The sequence below is a fragment of the Chelmon rostratus genome, chromosome 7 (assembly GCF_017976325.1).
Source record: "Chelmon rostratus isolate fCheRos1 chromosome 7, fCheRos1.pri, whole genome shotgun sequence".
Classification (NCBI taxonomy): domain Eukaryota; kingdom Metazoa; phylum Chordata; class Actinopteri; order Chaetodontiformes; family Chaetodontidae; genus Chelmon; species Chelmon rostratus.
This window is the reverse complement of record NC_055664.1, coordinates 1,895,447-1,923,237: the sequence shown is the minus strand read 5'-3', so window position 1 is coordinate 1,923,237 and position 27,791 is coordinate 1,895,447. Positions and strand designations below refer to the sequence as shown.

Genomic DNA, 27,791 nt, shown 5'->3' with positions numbered 1-27,791 from the left:
AATATGTGAAAGAATGTGTGTGTGTGTTTGTGTGTGTGTGTGTGAGAGAGAGAGGGCAGTATTTGAAGAGGACAGGATTGAGTTATTCTATCCTGATTCTCACTTCTTAAATCAATCTCCTGCAAACACACACATTGCTACAAAGACAAAAACACTCACAAAGAGCAAAAACATTGCATCTACCATTGTTCACACACATCCATACATTTGCCAGCATTGTCCTTTAAGAGATGAAACAAAAACATGCAGCCTCGTTCAGTCTCTACTTGCTGTTACCACAATTTTGTGGACAGTGGCCAGGGTCTTTATTTACCTCAACTGCACAGAGAACCAGGTAATTCAGTCATTTTGAGTATGTGAATTTGAGCATATTGTCTTTCATTTGTAAGTGTACTTCCAGAACCTTTTGGTCAAAGGCACACTCACATTAACCTCTCTAAAACCACATTTTAAAATCAATTTAAATTGATGGCAATTTAACAGAAAGAATATCATCTACAATGGAAGCAAGTGGATGTTTGGCAGTGAATATGTATGACTGATTTCACTGTTCATCATAGCGATGCCTGTCTGGTTGTTTGGGTGTACAGTGTTGTGCAGTGCCGACCAGAGGAGAGAAGCTGGAACAGATATTGTCCAGGGTAAGGTTTGTTTAGTGCGCTTCATCTTGTACCTCAGACTGCTGGATAGCAAAGCTGTCAGAGGAGTGTGTGTTTGTGTGTCTTTTCAATGTAACCTATAAACTGACATGGGGGTCAATTTAAGGTCCAACCCTTTTTAACCTATACATGCTACCACTTGGAAATGTCAGCAGGAGGCATGGCATCAACTTTCACAGCTATGCAGATGACACACAGCTTTATATCGCTGTGTCTCCTGATGACACAGGACCACTTCAATTCAATTCAAGAATTTTCAATTCAAGAGTCTTTATTGTCATTGCGCATGTCAATGAAATTTTCATTGCAACCCCCATGTTGTTGTCCTTTTTAACTATTCATGCTTTTATTACTTGCAGAATTGATCACTGCAATGCTCTTCTTTCTGGTCTCCCTTAAAAGACTATTTTCCAACTACAGTTACTCCAAAACTCAGCCGCTCGAATGCTGACAAAGACCAGAAAGAGAGCTCACATTACACCGATTTCAAAGTCTCTGCATCGGCTTCCTGTGCCCTTTAGAATTGATTTTAAAATCCTTTCATTGGTTTATAAAGCTCTTAATGGTCTTGCTCCTCCTTATTTATCTAACTTGCTTTTACCATGTGAACCCAGCAGAGCCCTCAGGTCCTCTGGGAGTGGCCTGGACCCAAAGTTAGAACTAAAACATACAGGGAGGCATCTTTGCATTACTATGCCCCCCATTTATGGAATAGGCTGACTGAAGATCTGAGGGTGACATGTAACATTAATAGTTTTAAAAGCAAACTTAAGATCTGTCTTTTCAGTCTGGCCTTTAACTAAAAGTTTAAATAAAATAATAAATCAATCAATAAATAAAATTTTATAAATAATTAATTTGTTCAGTTTTATTTGTTTTTATTGTTTTAATATTTTAAATTTATCTCCTGTGTTTCCTCATTTATTTTCATTTCTTTTTAATCCAAGATGGCATTTCCTCAGTTATTAGTTCATCAAGATGTAATGGAGTGGTGATTGTGTGAGTTTGTGTGCTCTTGTGGGTGGGGGTGGGTGTGTGTGGACAGGGTAGGTGGGTTCTTCTTTTTTAATTTATTTATTTTTTATCTTTCTTGTAAAGCACTTTGTGCTACATTTCCTTTTGTATGAAATGTGCTATACAAATAAAGTTATTATTATTATTATTATTATTATGTGTTACTAGTTAAAAAATATTCTCAGTGGTTAACCAAGTAATGATTAACCATTGACATCTCTAGCTTGGCTTGGCAAGCCTCTGACACTCTGGGCAGGATACACTTGACTGAGATCCACTGTGCACTGCAGGGCCCATGCAAATAGAGCACTAATAAAACTGTAGCACATAAGGAGGAGGTTGTGGTCGTGAATTGAACTGCAGCAGCAAATAATATTGGCATGGACAATAGTGAGAAGTGTTGGTTGTAATGGCGGTGCTGTGATGATTTTCATGTATAAAGACGATGCTGTATGCATGCTACCAGTCAGCTTGTTGAAACACAGCTGACGAATGACCCAGTGATAATGAAGCATTAATGAAACAGCTGGTGCCAAGCAGCTGATGCAAACTCAGTCCTTGCCTGAACTGATGCTACGCTATCCTGAGCAACTTTTTTTTTTTGCCCCAATCTCAACCTAAGTCCTTTAGAATTGGGAATCTGCCATTACTGAGTCAGATTCTATACTTACTATAAAACCTAAATGTTGATTATATATGAATCTGACATATTGACGGTCCTGGTTGAAGTACTAACCGATTGATAAGCTTCAATCATTGATATGATATGAAAAAAAGTTCTAGAGGATGTGACTCCTGAAATTGACGCAGGGAGAGAGATCATATATCACTGTTGGAGTTATTCAAGTTACAAAAACACTCTACTCAGTGCTACAGAGTGGAACTTCTTCCCTCACAATCAATCTCTGGCTGAATAATGACAGTGGTCGCCGAGAGCACTTTAACCAGACAACAGACAGTTTTTAATTTTGGCCTGCCATCAAGTTATTTATGGAATTCAGCTAAAGTAGTGACACCTGCCACCAAGGGTGCTTGTCCTTATTTGATATATACTCTTGCCATACTTTAAAATATGCATTGAAACATGTTGATGGAAACACAGCTTATTAAAGTTTCATTTGGTTCCTCTCCCATTTGGCCAGTGGTGAGAAACTAGCAAACACAGCACAGACTGCCTTTAAGCAGCAGGTAATGATGTTGATGCCACTATTTAGCAGGGGAGAAGTTTGCATGTGCCATCTGTGCTTTGGAGTTGAATCAATGTGAACAAAGACAGATGAAGAGGTATCAAGGAGTGGAATCTCTACACAGCTTTCATGGGATGAAATCTGACCAGCAAGGACCAGAGCTGACCCCAACTCCTGGCTGTTGAAACACTATCACACATTTCCAAACCCTTGATGGATTTTCACTCCAAAGAAACAAAAGCAGCAGCAGAAAATGAATTTAAATTCACTCATTTGTCAGGCTGCAGGATGAAGTCTTTTCAGGAATTCCTAAGTTGCAGGTAGCTCTGGTATAAAAATTGATAAGTAGTGCACTAAAAAATACAGAGTGTTTTATAATAATGTGGCTGATTGAAAGCACAGGTCATTTTCTTGCTGACAGCAACCACACATCATGTTGTTTTTTTATATATTATTTTTTCGATTCATAGTGAAAGCATGCTGATATAGTTATGATTTTAAATGAGAAGATACAGGTTATTGAGAAATGGAGTGCTGGAATAGCACCACAGCTGGTTACACTTGTCTAAACAGTTAATTGGCTGACTAATACATTTAAACCTGCTCCTTCACTGCATATTTAAAACACCCACTTCATGCTTTTAAAGTCCAATAAATATAAACAAGTCTATGTGCAAAATATATTCTTATTTATCCTAAGGAAGGACAATCAAACAGCCCTGATCTTTAAACAAACTAATACAAAATGGATTTGGGAGATTTGCTAGTGTGTAAAAGCTCAGAGAGGCTAGATAGCTTAAATTCCTGGCTGTTTTGAAAGATTTAAATAATTAATGAAGGTATCCCCTCTGTGCCAGATGATTTTGGAGAGGTTTGAGTATGCATCTCTGCTAACACCATGGTTCTGAACAGAAGGGAACACAAGTGAACATAATCCAGTTTCTGTCTTCTCTGTCTGCTCTATCATTGTGTTTTTATTCATTTTCATTCTTTATCATTTATTTAAACCAGTGTATAATCTCTTGCCATTGTGCAGCATCCTGTGTCCTGAGCTTTTGTCTTCACTTCCCAGCAACAGCGAGGGGCCTATGTTTAATCATGAGTCAGGCCAACTTTGTTTGCCATTGTGGGGCAAGTACAGGTTCACCTCCTCAAGGCCATTAAAAAATTGGACTTGACTCAAGCTTGACTTGATGATGCTGCATCTCCTGCATCATCCACTGCAACTTCTACTACTATTATCTATACTACCATTATTATAATCATTAGTGCTGTCCTATGTTCATATACTGTCTGCTATTAATGTTAATACATCACATACATAAATATATCAAATATACTCTGTATATACTATTCCATATGTCCTTCATATAGCTATAAATCTATTACAGCTGTCAAAACTGTGATTTCTCTCTCTCTCTCTCTCTCTCTCTCTCTCTCTCTCTCTCTCTCTCTCTCTCTCTCTCTCTCTCTCTATCTCCCAACCAGTCAAAGCAGATGGCCCCCACCCAGATCCTGGTTCTGCTCGAGGTTTCTGCCTCCTAAAAGGAAGTTTTTCCTCACCACTGTCACCAAGTGCTTGCTCATGAGGGAATTGTTGGGTCTCTGTAGATAAAGAGTCTGGTCTGTACCTGCTCTAAATGGAAAGTGTCCTGAGACAACTTCAGTTGTGATTTGGCGCTATATAAATAAAATTTGGATTGAATTGAATAATGAGAAAAATGTTCAGAAAGATTTGAAGGAGCTCAAGGCTCATCCTGAGGACAGCTTCATTACTCCAGATGATTTACAGTAACTGTTAAACTTGGAATGTATGGCAGGAGATTTAAATATTTAATGAAGTTGCTGCTGTTGTGCCATCTGTGCGTAAAATTACATGCAGCCCCAGTCTCAAATCAGACACTGTAGATGACATCATGTAGGTCTAAGGTCACATGTCTGTTTCTGCAGAACACCGCGTCACAGTATTACACTCATGTGGATTAGTAAGAATTATTAGGAAAAATGTGCAGTCAACAGAAAGAGGTAAAACTTAGAATACAGACTGGTGTTAAAGATTTTGGAGAGGTCTATGTGCATGTACCACTGCCAACTAAACCCAAGGAAATTGTCTTTCACTGCTATAAGAAGCAGTCTGAGCAGGTTTTATTCAATTTCTTCCTTTTATCACAGATTGGGTATTCCAGATATCCCTTTTCCCAGCAATGTTTTCCAGCTCCTCCTCTGGGATTCCGAGGCATTCCCAGGCCAGATGAGATACATAATCTGTAACCTGCAGCGAGTTCTGGGTGTGCCCCAGGGTCTCCTCCCAGTTGGACATTCCCAGAGAGGAAGGAAGGTGCCCGAGAAGAGGACACTCCAATCAAATGGGATCCACACCAGCGTACCATGTTTTCCTGTCTATTCTCCTCTAGATATCATAATTTAGTGAATGAATATCATTATGTGTTAAAGAAACTAACCATTTAGACAATGAATTCATTGGAAACTGTTTACTGAGGTAAAAATCAAGTGCGGCGTACAGACAATGAGACTTTTTGCAGCCAGTGGAGTCACCTTCTACTGGCCATGAGAAAGAATGCAAGCGTAAAGCACCTCCACATTGGCTTCACTTTTCAGGCCCAGAAGCTCCATCCACTATTTCTACAGTCTATGTTTCCGACTCTCATTCTAGCAGCTTTACAACCCGCCCCATGTGAGGTGAAGGTCACAGTCATGAAGCCAACAGACCCACGTCTTCTGCAAAAAGAAGAGACAGAATACTGATGTTCCCAAAACAGAGGCTGAGCAGTGTAAGGTCCCTGATAATTGAAGGACACCCTCTGGTCTTGAAGCACCGCCTTGGTCTGCCACACCACAGGTATGTTCACTGACCTCCACATGACACTGAAGAGGGGTGTCAGCCAAGACAGCCCGACAATGTCCAGAGCCTTTAGCATCTCAGGCCCAATCTCATTCAATCTTCGTACCTTGCCATCGAGGAGATTCTAAACTACCTCAGCGACCTCTGCCAGATATACAGGTGAGGCTTCCCACAGCCTTCAGACTCAGCCTCCACCACAGAGGACACGTTGGTCAGGTTCAGTTACTCCTCAAAGTGTTCTTTCCACTGCATGGCAATGTCTGCAGCGGGTCAGCAGTTCTCCTCTCCGCTTGATTCACACTTTTGTCTATTTCAACAACACATGTGGAATTTGCTCTGTAATTCACACTTACCTTGGTATCTGAGCAGGACTGATCCAACCTGCGCCCTCTGGCTGTGGAAGCGGATAGAGATCTGATTGCTGTGGCTTCGAACTACCAACCCCCTCATCAGAATGGACTCATTGGCCAGCATGGTGTTCTCCCCGTGGCCCACATCTTCAAACACCACCCTGTCTCCCTCAGATAGATTCACATTCATCACCTGAGAGAAAACAGAGTAGGGATTAGATGTGTTATATAAAAACAATACAACAAGAGATCCAGATTCTGGAATTTAGACTAGACCTGATGCAGGAGACCAAGAAGGCAAAGCAGCATCCTACACCAGCTGAGGATCTTCAACCTGCCACAGGAGCTGATGATCCTGTCCTGAGGACCACATTCACTAAGAAAATAGCGTTGGATAAATTTGTCCTGTGGTTGTCATTGCAGCCGAATCGTGCATGCATTCCTCTAATGCCGGTTTGTGCATATTCAACACACACCTAGGAACCTTTTGCAAGCACTGGTTTCTCATCAGACCGGTCAGAGTGAAAACTACATCCGGTGTGTTGTTGTTACAAAGTAATGGTTGTAAGCCAATTTTGTGGCTGTTTTGATGAAATAAATGAATTTTGAATGGCTTTCATATGCTTAAATGTACTCGACCAATACATTTAGGATTTGATTCTGATTCACTAAGGGTTTGTGCAGGAGAGAACAGAACACCAAAAGTGAACATATGAGAAAGTCATGCTCTTTACCAACCATATAAGATGATCCTATAAGCTCTAAGGTGGTCAAAAACAGCCTCTTCCTGTCTGGCACACCCATCAATATGCAAATCATATGGAAATTTTACTTTTTACATAATATGTATTTGCAGTCACAGCAATTGACATCAAAATTGCACCCAACTTGCCAACAACAGCAGCAGCAGCACATTATTGTGGGTAATTTCAAAAGTGGCATCAAGGCTTCGCACAGACTTTGTCCATTCAGAGTGGCAGCCACTATTGTTGCCACACCATGCACTATTCATCAGCCAGTGAGACAGCACAGCAGAGAGACTTTTCCAATTTCAGATCAGTTAATAAAATGCTCCAATTCCTATTATGAAAGGGCTTCAGGGCACAGGAGTGCCAGCCTTCATGGATTAATTTTACATCTGAAGCTATTTGCACTTACAATTTGTGATGAAGGGCTTATTACTTGCATAGTTCAAGGGCTTGTTTGCACTTAAACTTGCATGAATTTCCCAGTGAAAAAAACAGCGTTCTGGAGAGGAATGATGAACTGAGAGACTCAGCATGTGTCTCTGACCTCTGGTTCAAGCACTGTCTTTGACAAGTGCAGTGCAGCAAGTGACTAACATTTCATTAACAACATATGAACACTGGAAGCATTGCAAGTCTTCTTTGCATAAAGCTAAGTAGACTTTGGCACAAATCAAAAATAAGAAACAAGAAAAAGCCAAAAGGACAGTGTAGGGATCAGTGATTACACTCAGACAGGCCTGATAATTGTCAGCTTGTTTCCATTGCCGACAGCACATATGGTGTGAAATGTCACTTTTATCAGCTTTTATCACATCAGGTATATAATTATTCATGCGTTAAAGATAGGAGACGTCTTGTCTTCATGTGGCCCTCCATAGATCATATCAACTGCCTCCTATCTCACATAGCTGAGGGATGAATCTGCAGCTCTCCTGAGGCAGTCTGTAGCGATACAGTATGCATCCACTGATAGGACACAAGTGTCAGTTAAAAGGGTATATTCAATAATAAGAATATAATAAAAATAATTTAATAAAATAGTAGACTTGATGTAATATATTTGTATGTGTTTCAAATTTAATAAAATTGTATTCAAGACAACAGGCATGAAAACGATTTGCTTGGGGATATATATATATATATATATATATATATAATGATTGGTTTGAGGAAGAATCGGATCAGTCTTTCACAGCAGTTGATGACAACAAATGTAAGAGCAAAGGGTCTGCAGTCGTTTAGGCATGTTGCATTTTTTGATCCAGGGTGTCACACTGCATTCAGAGATGGACTGAATGAAAATGAACGAGAACACTGGTAAAAGCGGGGTAGCGCAGTTCCTTGAGGGGAGGGGGGCAGGGGGCCATCAGTGTGTGTGGTGGGGTTAAAAGTACAGTGCACCGTCAGTGTGTGTGGTGTGGGGGAGGGACACTGGGCCATCAGTGTGTGTGGTAGGGGACTTTACCAACCTAGTGTAAAAGGTGTTGAGCCCGGGGATGGTTTGGAACAGGGTCAAAGTAACAAGCTGGGATTGTCCTGAGTGTGTTCCAGGCGCCTCCACGGTCGTAGGCGCTTCAATCACGCTCCAGACTGAATTTGAATTCCTTTGCAGATTGGATGGCCTTCTTCAGGGTCTGTGTAGCCAGCCTGAATGCATCCATGTGCCCTCAGCATGACAGAATGCCTGTTCTCTGTGGTGCCAGAATCTCGAAACTGTTTGCTGAACCAGGGCTTGTGGTTATTGTGCCTTATGATTGTTTTGTTTGGGAGGCAGAACTTCTCACATAAGTTGATATATGAGCATGTAGCATCAGTAAACGTGGTCCTGAAGACTGTCAGTTGCTTCTGGTTTTGGTTCTGGTTTCCTATATTATTATTCACTGTATTATGTCCCATGCTTAAGTTATGTAATAACAAGCTATCTCCATGACAACTGAGCAAATTCCAACCACTGACGACCATAAAATTAAATCGAGAAAATAGAGTTTAAGGACCTGAGGGAAAAAACTAGTAAGTGGACCTTAAGGTTATTTTGTTAAACTAATCACCATGTTTTTTGCTTCAAAATGTGACTGATGCCGTTAGAAGGCGTCACAAACTGTGTTACACAGTTTTTCTTTTGGTTTAAAATGTAAAATGATTAATGATTGTTGTCACTTAAACCCACTTGATACTACTTATATAATGTACTTTACGTAAAGTCCATTACTCAATTACAGTGCACTTGTTTAACAAAAAATTTAGTTGCAGCCCACGTACTGTAGGAGTCTATCCAGCCTGAACGCATCATGAATGACTCATACTGTACAAGCTCGGCCTCTGCAGCGTGCTTGTGTATAACAAGTCATAATGTGCCGTTAATGAACTCATGGACACAGCATCAGGATAATAGGGTGCTGAACAAAGGGCATCACCAAGTAATCACATTATGCCTTCAGCTCAGGGATAATAAAACACTTGAGGGAACATTGGGAGATGAAATCCAATTTGCCCTGGCACCAGTCCAGCTTCTGTATAACTGTACTTCACAAACATAATCATGAGGGATGAACCCATGTCTGGAAAAAGAGTTATAACTGTGACAACATAAAAGATCACAATACACTTTCAACTCTCAATCGTTAACTGCGGTAAATGCAACGTGTGATGTTTGAAGAAACTGTGTCATGTCAACAAGTCACAGTAAAATTTTTTGAAAGTTACAGCATTGGTTGAGGAGGCCAATTTTTGTACTGCTGTTTCTCTGAGAAAACAGCACGATTTTTTGAACCAATTTTGGTTGACATGTCTCCACAGTCCTTAACTCTTCTTCTGAAATTGTCATTTTCACTTCCTACAGTTCATTAGCTTCACCCAATAGGACGAAAGCAGTAAAACCCACACAGAGACTGCTAATTGGGTGTCATCATGTTCACCATCTGCGAGGTGTGCTAGTGTTAATTAGCATTAAAAGACATAGTACAGCTGAGGCTGATGGGAATGTCATGCAGGTATTTGGTCATTAACCAAAGTATTGGGCAAACTGAAGATTTGACCTGATGATGGCCCTAGATGTCAGACGATTACTTAACTTATTACACTTCCTGCGGAGGAGAGCATGAAAATGTCTACTAAATTTTATGACAATCCATGCATAAGTTGTGGAGAGACTTCAACCAAATTCAAAAAAATGAACCTGTTGATGGAAATGTCAGAGCATCCCCATCATATAATGACTTCATTATGATATATTCTGAGGATGATGACAGGCTGTACGCAAATTGGTGGAAGCAGCATCATTTAGGACAGATTTCTTGTACCCTCATTGTTGACAATTGTTCTTGATTTCTCTCATGTTTCTGCCAAAATCATCAGTTTTCTGGCAAATACATTGTAATCTGTAAAACTGACTGAGACAATTTTTTAGAGGTGAAGGATGTGTCAATCTCCCCCGAGTAGATGGAGCCAGACAGGAAGTCAGACACAGGAACAGTGTAGACGATCCAGTAAACTTTCAAAATAAAACACCCTGCATCGAGTCCCAATCATACACCAATAATAAATACAATTTAAACAGACAAAACCAAAACCATTTCACTATGCAGCCTACTTACCTATGGAGAAGCACAAAAATCAAGGGAAAATTACCAAATAAACCTGATCTGAGCAAGTCAACAAAGCTCAGCACGCAAAAGGCTCCACTTCTGAAACGCGACTGGTGGGGATGTGGGACGCTTGGTGGACGGAGCAAATAGTCGAGAAGCAGTCAAGAAGTCAAGAGGGGGTTATGTCGGAAAGATGAGTGGAGCTCTGTAAACTTGTATTGCTGAACACAGAAACACTGTCAGACGCAGAAACATAAATTACAGCACGTTCTGTTGAATTTAATGATCGTATTTCCTCTCCAAAATATATTGAAATTGAGAAGGTATCACTCCCCCAACAGGAGCTAATTAGGATGGTTTAATTCCCAGGAGGGTGTTACTACGGTGTGGCCCTTATAAAATACAGTACCAGCACCTGGGTCCTACTATGATTATTCATCTTGAACAGGGCCGAACATCATCACAGTAAAACTTTTTTTGAGTGTAATTTTAAATGCAAGCCTACATGAAGCTCTTGTGGGCAAACGATGTAATGTGTGTTAATGTGCCACAATCTTCATAAGATAACAGCCTGTCAAAATAAATTTAGGAGGAAGGGTAAAGGAAAGGTGTACAGGTCAGGAGGCAAAAAAACAAACAAAAAAACAACTAAGTCTTTTTGGATTTTTACAAATGAGAGGGAAGGGTAAGAATTTAGTCTGTGTACTACATTTTTAATAATGATTTAAATTGCCTGTGGATATTGGTATTGGTAAAGGTGTGACTTTGCTGATCAAAAAATGATATTATGCAAATGGAAAAAGATTGCAGTGGAAAAATCTGCAGTGGACAGTTCCTGATGAAGACCAACAAAATTTAATGTTCTATAAGATGTGTATATTTAGCATGCAAGCAGTTCAAAATCCTCTTTACTAAGAACAGAGGACTACAAATATGGCCGTAACAGGGTGTACGACACCACCTAAAAGCTCTCTACTGAAATATATTCATCTTTACTTCATCATGTAACTAACATATTAACATAACTGAATAACTAAATCATAAAAAAACTCTTTTCTCATGCAGCGACACAGCAGAGAGTGAACAACACTGAGCACTGGGTTGTAAAGAGAAAAGCCTCTCTGACATCCATTTACTTTATAAAAGCAACAAATGACAGCTGAATAATTCAACTGACACTCCCTCATTAAATATAAGCCGACATCTTTGCGGGACAGCACGGAGGATGAGAGCAAAACAGGGACAGATGGAACCCTGGGATATGGTGTTGACTAATGGATCAAAGTCTATGAGTGTGTGTGTGTGTGTGTGTGTGTTTGGAGAGATGAGTGAAAACAAGCACGGCAACGCAAAAATGGAGACAGAGGGAAATGAGGGGGAGATCTAGTGTAAAGCAAAATCATGTTGAATGTCGTAGACTGTATTTCTGTATTATATATTCTCCTGTTCTCCTCTGAGAGCCTTTGTTGATTGTCTTATTTTGTGTCACACAGTTAGAATGCCAGGCCCAGCAGACAATAAGACGACTCTTTACCACTAATTGCTTGCCTCCTTCAAAACATCACACTTCCTGCCTTCATCCATATTTACAGATCTCTCAACGGATGAATCTGCCTCTTAAATGCATCAAGCTGTGTTTCATATATTCAAGCAATGTCACCATCCCTATCATGAGAAGGAAACACTGTATGCTCCACATGTGTTCCCATAAAGAGATGTACAGTATATGAGTGTGTGTGTCTGGTAATTAATGGCAGTAATTAAGAGGGAGGTGAGAAAATGATAGAGTAGAGGGAACATCTGTTTCAATAGGAGAAGTGGGTCACAGTGGAGAGAGAACAGAGGTAGACTGAGGCATCCCAGAGCCTGTCAGAAAAGGCCACTGATAATATAAATCTGTTCATTTCTCTCCACGCTAACTGTCCAAACTGTCGCACTGGAGAAAGCACCGCAGCCAAAAAGATATTAGGTACAGTTTCACTTTTGCAGGAAATTACCCCACTGAACTAAGAAAGATGGGTATGATCATCATATGTTTTTGGTTAAATAATAAGTCTTTTCACGCTATTTGTTGACATTAACAAAAATGTATCATCAGCTTTATCCTTTAAGCAACACATTGCTGGGGTGTGACTGCCATTTAAAAGGTATCCTTGTGACTTTTCTGGTAAACAAACAAATTTCAGTTTACATTCAGTGTTACACACCTAGACACACTGTGTGTATCTTTGAGGCCTGACAAACATCCTGAATGCATTTCCTTCCCCTTAAAACATTTGCAACAGCTTTTTTTTCATGTTTGCTAGCTCTTCACCGCCTTTGTTGTTTTACTAATTCCTTTGCATATTACAATCATCAGCTGTAGATCATTTGAAACTGAAACTGGCAGCAGGAATGTGTATTGCCCTGTCCATTTCTTCATATACGTGACTGTGCAACAAGGGGTTCCCTTTTGTAAAAGCATTGCTCCATAGCACTAGTAGTGGAACTTCACAGGGCACCTTTAACATACTAGCACTGTTACTTTACCTTTACTGCTTGGATATATATCTGTTCACTAATATTTATTATGCGTCTTTCAGCCACAATAGCCAAAAACAAGCATTTTAGTGCTTCAAAGCCACTACATGTGCACAAAGAACATTTCAGACTTGAGCACCCATAGTATTAATGAAGACACTGTGACAGCAATGAACACTGCTGCCACCACCACCCTCTCCCTAATGGGTCATACATGGGATATCTGTAAGGGTAAAATCTAATGCCAATAGATTGAAACATCATACACCTATAGAAGCTTTACAGATGCATGCTATTGGCCCTACATTCCAGGTCCATCAAATCTACCCTCGGGCTGTACTGGAATGTGCCAAAAAGGCCATAACATTGCTCAAATGCAAAGCTCAACTATACTCAAACAAATAATCTTTTTCCAACTTGTTTTTGAGTTTACTTCAGACATGACAAAGTCAGTACAACGGTAGCATGACCAGGTGTCACAGAAAACTAAAATTACCAATAAAACAATGCAGCATCAAGTGGGGTGAGAGGGTCAGCCAGTAAGTAAGCATATCTAAAAAACACGTTTGATTGTAACAATCAAGTAGCTAAATTTCAATAAGATAAGCTATTCAAAATGAACATTATACAATACCTAAAGTCAGTGAAATGGAAAACAGAATGTAGTAAAGAAGACAGTAGGTAAAAATAAAAAATCATAGGAGAGTTATGTTATTGATATAGAGTAGTAGGGATTACAGTCATGTGGAAGGATTTCAGAAATCCTTTCAGTGAGAATCTTTACAATGTATGCACTGTAAAACGTCCTGTATCCACCTGTCATGTCCTGTATCCACCTGTCATGTGTTGGAGGAAGCATTATAAACTTTATGTCTATACTGCCGGAGTCATACGGTACTTTACTAAATGCAATACCGTACTATATAAATAGGTACAAAGATAATGAAAAATTACAAGAGACATGCAAAACAGGGATGCCAAGAAGTGGTCAAACACTGAGCAGTAAAACAAAATATACAGAATAACATTACAACATTTAAATAGACACTATTAAAACACCATACAAATGCAGGTTTTATAGGTATCTTTAAGGTTTTTAAACTGAAGCACTGATCTATTACTGAGGGGAACTTCTTGTCCATGTTCAGTTGCAGAAAATTGGACGCTATCCAGTCCTTAATGACAGCAAGGCAGCAGTGCAGAGAATCCAAATTTTTATGATTTTTAGGGCTGAATGAGATGTACAACTGGGAGTCATCGGCATAGCAATGGTGGGACACAGGGGTGAAATGGCAAATTATGTGGCCAAGAGTCTAAAGATACAAAACTGAACCAAACAGGGCCAAGGGCTAAGCCCTGTGGGTTCCCACTTAAAAAGAGAGCCACTGAAGAACTAAAGCTGTCAATAGTGACTTTGAACAATGTTTGAGAAGTAAGATGACAAACAGTTAAGAGCAGTTACACCTAGGTCAACCAGTTCCTAAGTCTGTTGATTAGAACTTATCAAGCTTATCTAAGACTACAGTGAAGTCCAGTAAAATGAGATAGTGATATATTTGTCTGCCCCCATTACGATGTCATTTGTTACTCTGACTTAGACTGTTTACATACAGTGGTTCTTTCTGAAGCTGAAATTTGTCAATTGTATTGTTTCTACGTATCTAGGATTGTAGTTATGAGGGAGTGCTGGATCTAAACAGGGTTTCTGAAGGAGAGGCTGGATACAGGTGTGCTTAAAGCAGTCTGGGACCAGGGCAGATAAAGGAGACTCCTCTGCAATGCTAAGAGGCCATTACTCCAAAACCCTCTTTGATTACCTGGGTAGGAAGAATATCAAGTTTAAGCAATGAGATTAATATTGGAGGGAGGTGTCGGTAAACAATCTAACAATGTGGTGGAGACCTAGGGCTCATGTGAAGGTAGCAGTTATTCATCAGAATTTTTCCATTTATCCAGTGTTATGGGCTGGTGGGGAGACAGCCTAGCTTGTCATTAAATAGACTGACTATATAATTTACACTGTTGCACTTATGTCACTGGTTCTAAGCCATGTGTCAAATGAGAAGAGGAAGTCCAATTTAATGGTTGAGATAAAGTCATAGAGGATAAAAGTTTTTCCAGCCAGAAATCTCAGATCTAAGAGGGTAGATCTAACGGGGGAAATGTATTTACATCTTGTATTACCAAAATATTTTAAATATTTAATATAAATAATTTTATTCAGGGCGAGTGACTGATTAACAACAATGTCAGGGACAGACTTTGTATGAGATGAATGTTGTTGGCCTGAGGAAGAGGGATTGGGACTGAAAGTGTTCAACCTGCCCAAGCGCCAAGGAGGATCCTGATACAGCAGCTCCATCCATTGGTGGCAGCAGGAGGTGGGCCAGCCACAACAGCAGCCAGTGCAACTGTTGCATCAGATGTTCCCATGTGGAAGGAGCAGGAATAGGAAAAATTCCAAGAGTACTGCAAAGCTGTAGATCAGCTGTTGATAAGTTGTTCACCTTCACCACAAAATGGATAAATGGCTCCTTTCTTACTAATGAGCACCAGTATATAATAAGTTCACTGGCTGTCATGGCTGTTGACTCTGCTGAAAGTCCAAACTAGGGTAATCAAGGAAATGACTAAACTGCTGATTAAAATCAGTTACAAACTAGATATCCAGAGACATACAGTTTTGAAAGGGCATTTAAACTAAAAGCTACAAGCAATTCAAATTGTCATTAAAACTGAAGCAATCAAGCAACAGCCAGTCTCACAGCATCTGACACCATCTGATGAGCAACCCTGTTATTTCAACTGAATGCTGCCATTTCAGAAGGATGGAGCACCTGGCCAGCAGGGTGGTAAAGACAGTCACACACTGTATTCTAGTGGTTATATTCTGAGATGGGGCAAGCCCAAACAGAACAGTCAGAGGGTCAGGGTCTACATTTGTGCTGAGGGCCTGTTCAAGAGTTTCAAACATACTGGACCAAAAGTCAGTCATCCTCGGGCATGTCCAAAACGTATGGATATGAGATTACTGAGGCGGTGAGGCATGGAGGCATTGCTTCTCTTCATAGTGGGTGAAGAGTCTCTGTGGAGCACTGTGCATTGCAGTAGGTCATGTCTGGTGCATATAAATGAAGGGTGCACCAGACCAAGAATGTCACTCTACTGGACCTCAGAGATGTCGACACCCATGTCGTGCTTTTAGAGATACAGTGGGGGCTAGGTTTGGGGAGTTGATTTTGCTGTAAATAATAGATTTCAGCCACTTCTGAACAAATTCTGCAGTGAGAAACTGGTCAATTTCAGATTCAAGGGAGCGGCCAGTTGGGGGAATAGGGCAAGTGCTTTTGAGCAGAATGCCTTTTGTGTTTCCTGAACTCTTGAAAATATTAATGATAACTGGGTTGTCTGACATTCTGTGGGTCACTGTGGGAGGCTGTAAGAAAATCACAGAATGTGAAGAACAGAAGGAAGATCATATCTCAGTGTTGACGCAGGGCGGGCAGGGCTCAGAAAGTTTGCAGCTGACCCGATAAAGGAGTTTATTAACGTCACAGTATCAAAAGTAGCGGTGAAAATTCTGAAGCATGTGGCCTCCTTCAAACCTGTCGAGCCGGAGAATTGATCTCCGAAGACAGGCAGGCTTGCTATTCCAAATGAACACAGACAGCTGCTGATCAAGACTGTTGAAATAGGATTAATGGATGCACATTGGACTATTTTGAAAATATATAAAAACTTGCATGGGATAGGAGAAGGGAGGCCAACCTAGACATGTCTGATTTACATCTATCTGAAAGAGGCTGAAAATTTCTGAGGAACAGTGATGAAAACACCCAAGCATTGAAATCCCTCTATTGATATCTTCAAGGGAAATGTGTTGCTACTTGGTTTACAAAAAACGCTTTGTTTTTTCTAGAGATTTAATTTTTAACCCCATAAGCAACCAAACTGATCCAAAATTGTCATAATTCAAATGATGGGGTTGGAAACATATGGAAGAAAATTGTTCGTATAAAGGGATAGTTTACCAGATCCAGGGTGTGACAAGTGTTGCCCTCAAAGCTATTATGGCTTTGGAGCCAGGTGGCTAAAAGCTTGATAGCTATATTAAACAACAGGGGAGAAAGTGGGCATCCCTGACCTGTCCCACACTGGAGAGGGGAAGGCAGCGACTGAATGCTGCTGGTGTATACTCATGAAAATTTGGGAGCCTACAAAAGTTGGATCCAGGAAATGAATTTAGAAGTAAAGTCAAATTTTCCTTTAAAAAAAAAAAAAATACAGGTAAACTCACTCCGCCCTCTCGAAGGCATTTTTCATGCTACTAAGACTTCAGGAGTGTTCAAGGAGGGAGAGGAAATAATGTCAAGTAACCTTCTAGTGTTGAAAAAGGATGTCTCCCTAATGTAAAGCCTGTTTGGTCGAGCCAAATTATGGATGACATTACACGTTGGAGGTGGAGGGACAGGACTGTGACTGTGTATCTTACAATCTACATTTTAAAGTGAAACTGGTTTTGCAAGACGCACTGTTTGCCTCACTGCTCCCAGTGAGGCAAACAGTACAGACAGGTAACAGCACTGCTTCACCTGACTGATGTGCTCCATACTTCCCATCCAAGTGAAGTGGCTGGAGTGTTGTAGAAAAGTGATGACCAGTGTGGCTTTTACCTGATGCATAGAAATTGATTCATAAACAGAGATTATGGGTCCTGTTCTATTTGGACAAAAAGCAACAGGTCTGCTGTTCTGGTTCATGTAGGTGCAGCAGCACAGAGCTGGGCGAGCAGGAATATTGATCCAAGGGTGTGGTGTTAATAAATACATTCTCAGCCACTCACAGTACTTGTCTCATCAGTAATGTGACGGTCATCATGTCACTGTTGACGTGACAGCAGCGTTTGCACTATGATGCATTTGGGGAATAAGAGAGGAAACATCACTGCTGCTAGGATGAAGGATGAAGGGAAATTTGTCAAGCAGCAAACAACGCACAATGTTAATGTGCCCTGTTAATTCAACGTCTCCCACAAAAACAGCACATTAACCGACCAAGCCATGTGTGTAGAGGTGTGTGTGTGATTATTTTGTGGCAGCCTAGTGTCATTTGCATGTAATTCAATTAAGATAAACACATGGAACAGTTGTGTGCAATGTCACTGCGCCTGGGATGGCACTTCTTAAATCAAAGGCTGCAGATTTGTCCATATATGTGCCCTGCGACCTTCAGATGGCTGCAGAGATTTAATGAACTGAAGGAGAAGCTTTTCATGAAGTATAAAGCACCCATGGACAACAGATATTGTAATCACCTATATTATAGATCTATGCACACTGATTTATTGACATTTCTGCTTTAACCACATTAATTGTTGTTTTTATGCTAATTATTATTCTTGGATAGTCTTTGACTTCAATATTTTATCTACATTTTAAGCATTATAACATCATTTCTGTGCATTTGGTCCAAGTATTTAGTTTGCTCTTGTTGATAAAATCTCCAAAATGAGAGTGGACCGACACTGAGACAGTCACTGCTTGTGGTGGTCTTTGCACTGCAATGAAAATAGGACTGTTTTATGTAAACAGTCTTGTATTTAAATATTGCACAAGGAAGTATTATCTGCTCTGGGTAGAAATGTGCTACAGTAAATACAGTAAATGTAATGATTCCATGACATTTCGGCTTAATTTAATTTGGCAGTTTAACAAATAGTTTTTCACCCAACATACATGGTAACGGAGTAGCAGCAGAGAGGACATGAGGTGAGCATGACCTTCTCTTTGTGCATAAAACAAAATTTACAAAAAAATATATCCAGCCAGCTTTCAGAGCCCTGTCCTTGAGTCGCCCCATAGTCTCAAGCTGCTATCGCACAAGAGCCTCGGCAACAAACACAAAAGAGAGAGGCTCGAGATTAGTCTGGCTGTTTGAAAGGAAATTGAACATTGTGTCACAGCAACCAGACAAGAAGAGTTCTCTCTGTCTTGTTCCCTTTCTCCCTCAGGACAGCCAGGTAATCATTGCTTCATGGACACTATGAATGCAGATGGGCAGAAGGTCATCTGAACAGAGGAGCGGCTTTGTCAAGGTCAGAACTGGAGAGCTCAAAAGGCTGCCTTCACAAAGGCAAGAGGAACCTTGCTTAGTGGCACAAATAATAATGGAGATCTTGAAAAGAAAAAGTAAAATTCTCTCTTATAACTAATGATGTTTTCAGTACATGAATATCCTTTATGCCATTCTGCACAGGGAGTCCTGATAGTAGCGTACTTTACAGACTCCTAAAGTGCATGCATGATGTTGGCTGTTCTTTTAGGGAAACTTTATCTTCAAGGAGTTAGGGGTGGCCGGGGGTAGTTAGATATTCTGTAATGACAATAATGAAAAGCAGATATTTATTTCTCTTTTTTTGACCATCAAGTCTGTCCACTAAGACTACAGCTACTGTGACTTATGGTAATAAAAATGTTTTTGCCATAAAGATTTACTTTAACTTTAAAATATGTTGTATTCAGTTGGATATGCGCTGTAATGCCCTGCTGCCAGTCGTGAGACATGGCATTAATAAAGAATTGGTAAACTTGACAGAACAAAACACAGAACATCAGTCTTAACATGGTTACATTTAGTGACGTGTACATTATTGGTAGGACATAGACATCAATCGAACTCATTACAGACTCAATCACATTAACAGTTGTTTGATAGACATTTCAATTGGGTATGTAATAGATGGGAAATGGTAGAGAGCAGTGAAGGAGGTAAAACTCAATATAAATGAAAGATGATTTGTGATTTTTGCTCTTTGTGTGCATGCCTCTGCTACTAAAGCCTTGCAAACTGTGGCTTTTGCACTCTGTGTAATGTGTTTTATGGACCAATCTCTGCGCTGAAATGTGGAAAAAAGCCAGCAACTGTAACGTTCTGCTCTGTTGAGCCCTCTCTCCTAGAAATTAAGTTTATATACAACTAATTAGCAACAGCAAATACATTTTGATGGAAACGCAGTGCAGACTGAATTACATTTTGTATTAGCATAATGAGGAAATGTTGTTAATTAATGTACCTGGCAAGTCGCAAAAAATGTTTATACTGAACAAATGTTTACTGACAACATATTCAACCTTTTCCCAGCAAAATAAGCAATCTTGCATTGTCCACTTGTAGTGACTCCAGCGTTATTCAGCTATCCTGTGGTTATAATCAGGAACTGATAACACTTCGGTTGCGGTTAGGGAGAGATCAGAAAAAGTCGGCAGTAATCACAGTCTTTTCCTAACCTTAACCAAAGTGCCCTTTGTCTAAACCAAACCACAGTCCTGGACACAAACCCTGAATCCTGGTGTCACAGTCCTACACTTTCTACTTTGCTTTTTATTTTATTTCTTCAGTATTCTCCCCTGCCTTACAACACTATGGGCACATCATCTAAATGGAAGTTTTAAATCATTTAATTCTTCTTTTAGGGTCAAAACTTATTTCAATTGTAATTAATACATTTGGTGTATTATTCTGTCTAGTTGATGTATTGTTGCATTCTTGAGGCTGTACGGAAGGTGGAAACAAATTTCCTTGCAAAGTACAAACAAATCTAGATAATCAAGATCAAAATCAAGTTAATCCACCATTCTGAAATCTGAAGTTTGTCTGCTGTGACTTGACATTATTTGAGAGGTGGGAATTACACATTTGTGTGCACAAATTCAAAAAAAAAAAGAAAACTCATGGCACCAGCAGGCTCTGTAATATTGCAATATTACTATATGGGCTGTAAAGATGTATTTAATATTTTGTTGATGTGGATGTTTGCACAGTATGAATAAACTGGAGAAAAGTTGGAATGGACATTCATTGCCTTCCTTGTATTATGGCTATAATATATTCAAAAGAGCACTCACATACAACATATACAGTATGCAGTACTACTCCCCAACATCTGTAAACATGATGTGCACAATTGGTGGAGTTCCCCTTTAAACAACAGGTCTTAAACTGTATCCCAAATCCATGCTATGTACTACTCTACGCAGGTTTTGAGCAGTTTAGTGAAGGAGCTGCTGAGAAAAATGAAAACAAATTTTGAGACCTCTCCAACACTTAAGAATTTTTTTAGAAAAGCATGTCTCTTTGTCAATCTTAAGTATCATCGACATTCTCGGGTCGCAGTTTGATTGATGCCTGACCTACTTATTGTATAATTTACCATTGGTAGAACACATTCAGAATTTAGTGGGATGGAGGCTGAGTGGACTGGCTGTAGTGATATGGAGATGCTGAGTGGACTGCTTGTGGTGGTATGGAGATGCTGAGTGGACTGGTTATAATGGGACAGAGAAGCTGAGTGGACTGTTTATAGCGGGACATGGAGGCTGAGTGGACTGGTTATATTAAGTTTTGAGAACGAATGACCAGAGAGGTTGAATCGAGAGCAGTCCAGTTGCCGAAAAAAATGTTGGCATATGTTTCTGCAAACCAAGGACAAGTTACATTTGTGCATTTCATATCATATCAACACTTCTAAAATAGGTAAGCCAACATTACTGATACATGTATATGAGCTGAGTTTCTCTCATCATTAGGCGGAGGGGATTGTGGTGGCATGACTGCCAGTGAACGACTGCCAAGCAGTAGACCACTGTTTAAGTCGTGTTTGTGGCAAAAAAATTGGCTGTTTTTCAGGAGACCTCAGGATATTTTCCAGCTGTATTTGTAGCAACTAAACCTGGGATGTGGATGCTTGGTCAGGACACTTTGGTGTCACTTTTTAAGGCACTACAGACCCCTTTTGCATCATTTTTCAACATGATGTGCTGTATGTTAATGACAATAAACATAACAACCAGTAAGATTTTCAAAATAAAGCTTGCTCAGAACAACAACAAACATGTGGTTAACATTGTAAAAAGGGTGCACTTTGGTTAGGTTTGGCTTAAGTCTCCTGGGTGACGGTCCTGTGTTTAACCCATCCAACCACCCCACACTTGGGAGTGTTAATCAGACTACCCTGCTCAGTGAAAAAATATGCTAAATGGGAACCCAGTGCCTTAAAAAGTGATGCCAAAGGGTCCTAACCAATTATCTGGGACAGGAGTGACAATGGGTTGCTTAACCACAGCTATCATAACATAACATAAAAGTGACAATTGAAATGTGAAGAAACACAAAGGTCAAACTTGCAAAGAAAGAGTGCAAAGAAATGTAAAGTTTCAATGTATTTGTGCTTTGCAGAAACATAAAATGTCAACATTTATTCTGGTGGTTGTGTACAATCTGCCCTAACCCTATCAGTGCACAAGTGTACAAGACCTGCAGAATGCCATACAGACAATGAGTACAACAATAATCTCACCTGTTGTTGCAACTAACTGTGCAGATGAGAGCACGAGCTACCACTGCAGCCAGTGTGGAGTTTTTAATGTTTATACAGCTCTGTGTTTGCTGCTATTCTACTGTTGATTCTATTGTAGGTGTCAGGTTATTTAATTTGCGTGCCTTAATATTGCTTGTTGCACCATAAACCTATTTCTTGTCATTTAATCTTAAAACTCTGAGTTTTGTCCTCTTTTCTGGTTAATTCTGATGAGGCTTCACTGAAGTAGGCAGTGGTTTATTTACGATAATGAAATAATCAGGTTGCAAAGTAGCGTCTCTGGGGATGGAGTTTATTGCTGGTATCAGGGCTTATGATTTCATTCCCCTGGTGTGTACCCTGATATTTAATGCAATTTAATTCTTTACTACTCTTTAATTTAACAGTAGTATCATATATCATTATATAACACTTTACACAAGTACTTTTACTTTTGCTTAAGTTACATTTCTTTAAAGTGAAAGTTTCTTTAAGTGCAATATTTCCAGTTCCAATTCTCTTTCTGCGTATGGAATTGGAAAACAATGCTGGAGTACCATTTAAAATCAAAAAGTGTTGATCTCTCGATAGCAGAGCCAAGCAAACCGTAATATGAGAAGATTCAGTGCCTGTTGACCGTATTCTTTAGAAGATTAAAGAATACAATGTTGTAAGACACACTTTAAGCAGGTATAATCAATATTTCTAATAAAACAAAGTATCAAATGAAAATATAAAAACATTGTTAACTGTGGTCCAGCATGAGAGGCAAATCATAAATACTACAAAAGGAAATCAGAAATACAAAAAAGCAACAACATTTCTTGACAGCAATTATTTTTTGCTGCGATAAAAGAAATAACAGCCGTCCTGTTGAGCGGTTCCAACTGTATGCCTGTTCAGCTCACGGTCAGGGTTAACGTGTTAGAAAAAGTGAAATGTCCTTGGTTTGAAAAAGTTCCCCCACCCCGGCCCTAGAGCAAGGCACTGAAAACCCAACTGTTCTAGCTCATAGTGTTCTGGATGTCAGAGAATCCTTCAGTGTGAGGAACTTTATGACTGTATGCAGGGCTGGTAAATCTTTTATACACTTACATATGTATAGAGCTGCATCCAGTTCAACACACTCCGCTCACCAGCAGGACAAAATCCTCATCTTCCTGAGCAGCCGAACATCCACTCACTTTATGTGTCTGCACTTATCTTGTTTTAACATTCACCTCGCCTATTGCTGTTTCATTATCACCGTAATCCCTACACGCCTGTCAGAAAATTGGTTTTATGCAACATGCCTGAATGGGAGGCGAAAAACACCATGCAGGCTGAAAAAAAGAAAAAAGAAAAAGAAATGGCAAACAAGAAAGGTGAAAGTGTAAATGAAAAATATATTTAGGCGCACTGCACAGCACTGAATGTATGAACAAAAACAGGACAGAATTGACATTCTCAGGCCTGTTTGTCATTGGAAATGGTGCTGAAGAGGATGAATGGCAAGGAGGGAAATAATATATGTATGTTTCTGGGGGAACTGCATGCAGAAATTCAATATCAATATGAAGCAGAATGGAGAAACATGGTGATGGTGTGATAATACTAGGACTGTTCTCGGAGCCATACTGGGAATGCTAAGATGATATTGTAAGTACATGCAATCTCCAAAGTAAACCAAGCACAATTGTCTTTCCAAACGGCGATGTCTGTGGTGGACTCGACATCATCAGACAGACAGGGGCGTTTCGTCTCGTTTTCAGTAAACCAGTCTCCCATCAAGTCTCATAATTACATTACAAGTTGGATAACATACAGTTTTAAATAGTCACCACTGAATGAATGAGGATCAAATCGGGAAGTAACTGGTAATTAAGAAGTACTTTATGAGTAGCTCTGAATCGATACCTCTATAATAGACAATAACAGTGAAAAGTTAAATGAGAAAAGATGCTGTGAGATGCTGTGTTAATGCAACTGCATGTAATAATTAGATATTAGGTGTCTGTGATATCCTTATGTATAATCGTTCCTTATCAACTCTGAAACAAAACAATATTAACCAGTTATTAATTTCAATCAATCAACATTTTTCATGGAATAGATTAAACGACTGTGTAATGTCTGCTCCCGCAGACTACAGCTTCTGTGGAGCGCTTTAGCATCTTTAAGCTCACTGTTTTCGTTTGATGGCTGCATCATAGATGTTTCGGTCAGTCACAGAGCTCTCATCAGCCCTGTTCACATAAACCAGCCTGCTGCTCTGATCAACTCGCTGTAATGTCTGCGCTACATCTAACTGTAAAGGAGGACACTCAGAAACCTTGGAATAATGCACTGCTCAAATCAGCCAGAAATTCCATCCATTACATCTCCCCCTCAAAGATACATGCTCACATTTTCACAACCCAACTTTATCACTTAGCTAGTAACAAATGTCTTTTTTGTCTGAACAAATTTTCTGTTCTTTTTCTCCTCAGAGGTAACCCATCTTTTTTTCTGTCTCCGTCCTTCTGTCTTATCTGGAAGAATGTCCCCACAGGTCCAGCTGAAGTGGTGGTTAATTCACTCAACCTGAGTCAGTGACAGCAGACGTCCCTTGTGTGCATGTGACAGCTGCTCCAGCCAATGAATCCTCAAAGACCTCTACAGCAACCTGCTCCTTAGATGTAGGTGTGTGTGTTGGTATGTCCACCACATAAGATGAAGGGGTTGAACAGTACCTGGTGTTGCCAATTGTTTCTCATTGTCCAGGTTTATAAGAACACTGTCTCCTGATTCAGCAGATGTGGATTTGTCAGCACGTTCTTACAGCTGTAGTGGTATACTTCTCTCTGCTCGGCAGCTACATCTGCTTGCCTGATTTCTTCCTTGTCTGGCCGGTTTGGGTCTAAGTTCTCAGACAGAGTGGGTAAAGTTTGAATTTACAGTCCATCGGCAGCTCTGCAGGACTGAGGCTGGTAGAGGAAGAAGGCTTGGCCTGTATGTCATCAGAGCCAGGAAGGGGGTCTTACTGCCTATAGTCTATAGACTTCAGGTCAGGTCAGAACTGTCTGTTCACTTATGACAGTCACATCTGCCCCTGTAGAGCTTGTGCTCATGTCTGACTATCTCGTACACAGCCTTATGTATGCTCAGGCGTTCTCATCGGGTAGCTGACTCCTTTGACAAAAGCACAGCCGCCAGACCTTGACTTCCCTGCCCTCTCTGTTTAGCTTCGAGGCTATCCTAAAGTGCAAAAATCTGAGTGTCCACCGAGGCTATTCTCACACACTGGCAAACTTAAACTCCCCCCGACGATTAAACTTTGACATGTCGATCCATTTCAGTTACCCACACCCCTTCTGACACCGTTTAACATTTGCCTGACAACAAACTATTTTCTGAGGACACTCAGAAAATAAATCACACACACAGTCCTTCCTGAACACTTCCTACTAACATCCAGTATGATGAAGTATGCCGAGATGTCACTGTTCAAGGTATCACCGCTGTCGGAAATGCTGAGGCCAAAGGAGAGTCTGTATTCTCCGACATTTAGATTTTTACGTACATTTTTGAGTAGTCTGATATCTTGCTTGTAGAAACTACTCCATATGACGCACCACTTTACTTGAGGCGGCACAAAAATTTGAACAAAAATACGAGTAACTATAAATGAGGAGTAAATAAGTTTTTGCTAATAGGCAGTTGGGAACAAGTGATTAAGAAAATGGCCAGTGGGAAGATTTACAGATATCTGGCCTCTAACCAGCACTGTTTCACTAACGTAGTATCTTAAAGTCTGTTCTCATGTCAGTTTTTAATTATCAACTATATAATCTAATCTAATATTTAGAAAGTTCTTATTGGGTTGCAACTCTGACATAAGCAGTTGGGTTGTGTTTTGTAGTAAGTTCTTAGTTAGTAGTTGTCATGTCACCTGCCTGACAAAATTTGCCTAAAACTCAATTTTCATCTCAGGGTCATTAGTTGAAGTCAGACTGAAACACACATACTACTGGTATCAACACAACTCACTCTTTGCAGTGACAGTGCTATCTCCAAACCTCATTAAATCACATCATAACTTCAGATTCAGACTTAAGATTCAATGTCCATACTAATGCAGGTGACTGTTGTTTGTCTCCTAAAACATGGTTTTCAAAAATGTAGCCCAAATTTGCCAAAATCTAAACAAAAGTATTTTCAATAGCACCATCAATTGTCACTCAAGTGTTAATTTTACAATTCTGATTCCCATAAAAATGAGACGCTGTGTGAAAACGCAATAAAAACAAATGGCAGGAAACACAAACGAGCTGTGTTTACTGACAAAGTCTTTACGAAGTGTTCCTGAGTCCTTTATACAATCATGTGTTCACAAACCTTGCTTCATCCTTGCTTGTGAAACACTGAGCCTTTCCAGGATGCTCCTTTCAGACCCAACCTGTTACCAATCAACCTGTTTACCTGTGGAATGTTCCAAACAGGTGTTTTTGGAGCGTTCCACATCTTTCCCAGTCTTTTGTTGCTCCTGTCCCAACTTGTTTGAAAAGTGTTACTGCATCAGATTCAGAGTATAAGCCAGCCTGGTGGCAGACATGACAAAGCAGTAGTATTTAATGCTGTCTGAATGAGAATGGGTGGAATAAGCAAGGTGAAGTTGATGAGGTACTATTCTCAATTTAGTACATATCGAAAAGGATGAGCAAATTATCACATTCTGTTTTCTGACAGCCGTCACATTGTGATGGCTGTTTTCCCAGTCTCCTCAGTGTTTCTGTGAGGTTAGCAGAGCTGCCATGTCTTTCGCTCTGTGTCAATAAGGTCTTAACACAAGACCAGTTTTAATCAATTGAAAAACTCGGAGCAGAGAGGAGCCTGCAGGTGGCTTTACAAATAGCGTGTGATCATAGCTCTGCCTTGAACTCTGTTCCTCTTTTGTTCCATTGATAATTACCTTTCCTCATACCATTAATCATAATTCTGTCACAGAGAGACAGAAAGAAGAAAAAAAATATATATATATATATACGTGCAGCGTGAAGATCCTCTGTCCACGGGAAAGCTTGTGTAAACACTGAGACTCGAGTTTCCAAAAGCCAAGTGAAAAGTCAAGGACATGAAGAAGGAGACTGTATATAAAGGTGTGCGTACCTGCACTACGCCCTGCGAGGTGTACTTGTTTATATGCATGTGTGTGTGAGTAAGTGTGTGTGTCTTTGAATGGTGAATCAAAGGCGTTATGTGCAGGGCTGCACAGAGCTGATAGCTGACCCATCAAGCGTGGCCCACCTAAAGGATAAAAAACACCCACATCAGAAAAGGCCCCAGCAGAGAGAATTTCTAAAGTGCAGTGCTGCACTATGCACATCTAAAAGACCTACCTCAGCCACAGACACGCACCTCAAATCGTCAGCCAACAATGGGCACTTCCAAGAGAGAGAGAGAGGGAGAGAGAGAGAGAGAGCTCTGTGGAACAGACTTGTGTCCTTCACTCTTCAATCTCCTGCCTTTCATGCTTGAGCTGTACGCTTCCT

General features: G+C 40.1%; 1 protein-coding gene across 1 annotated transcript in view; it reads right to left on the bottom strand.

Moving 5' to 3' along the window:
• Positions 1–27,791, bottom strand: part of sez6b (seizure related 6 homolog b) — a 133,765-nt gene that overhangs the window by 68,847 nt on the left and 37,127 nt on the right. The window contains exon 4 of the mRNA XM_041940681.1: positions 6,077–6,266. Within this exon, the coding sequence (XP_041796615.1) occupies positions 6,077–6,266 (190 nt within the window). The remainder of the gene's footprint in view (positions 1–6,076; positions 6,267–27,791) is intronic.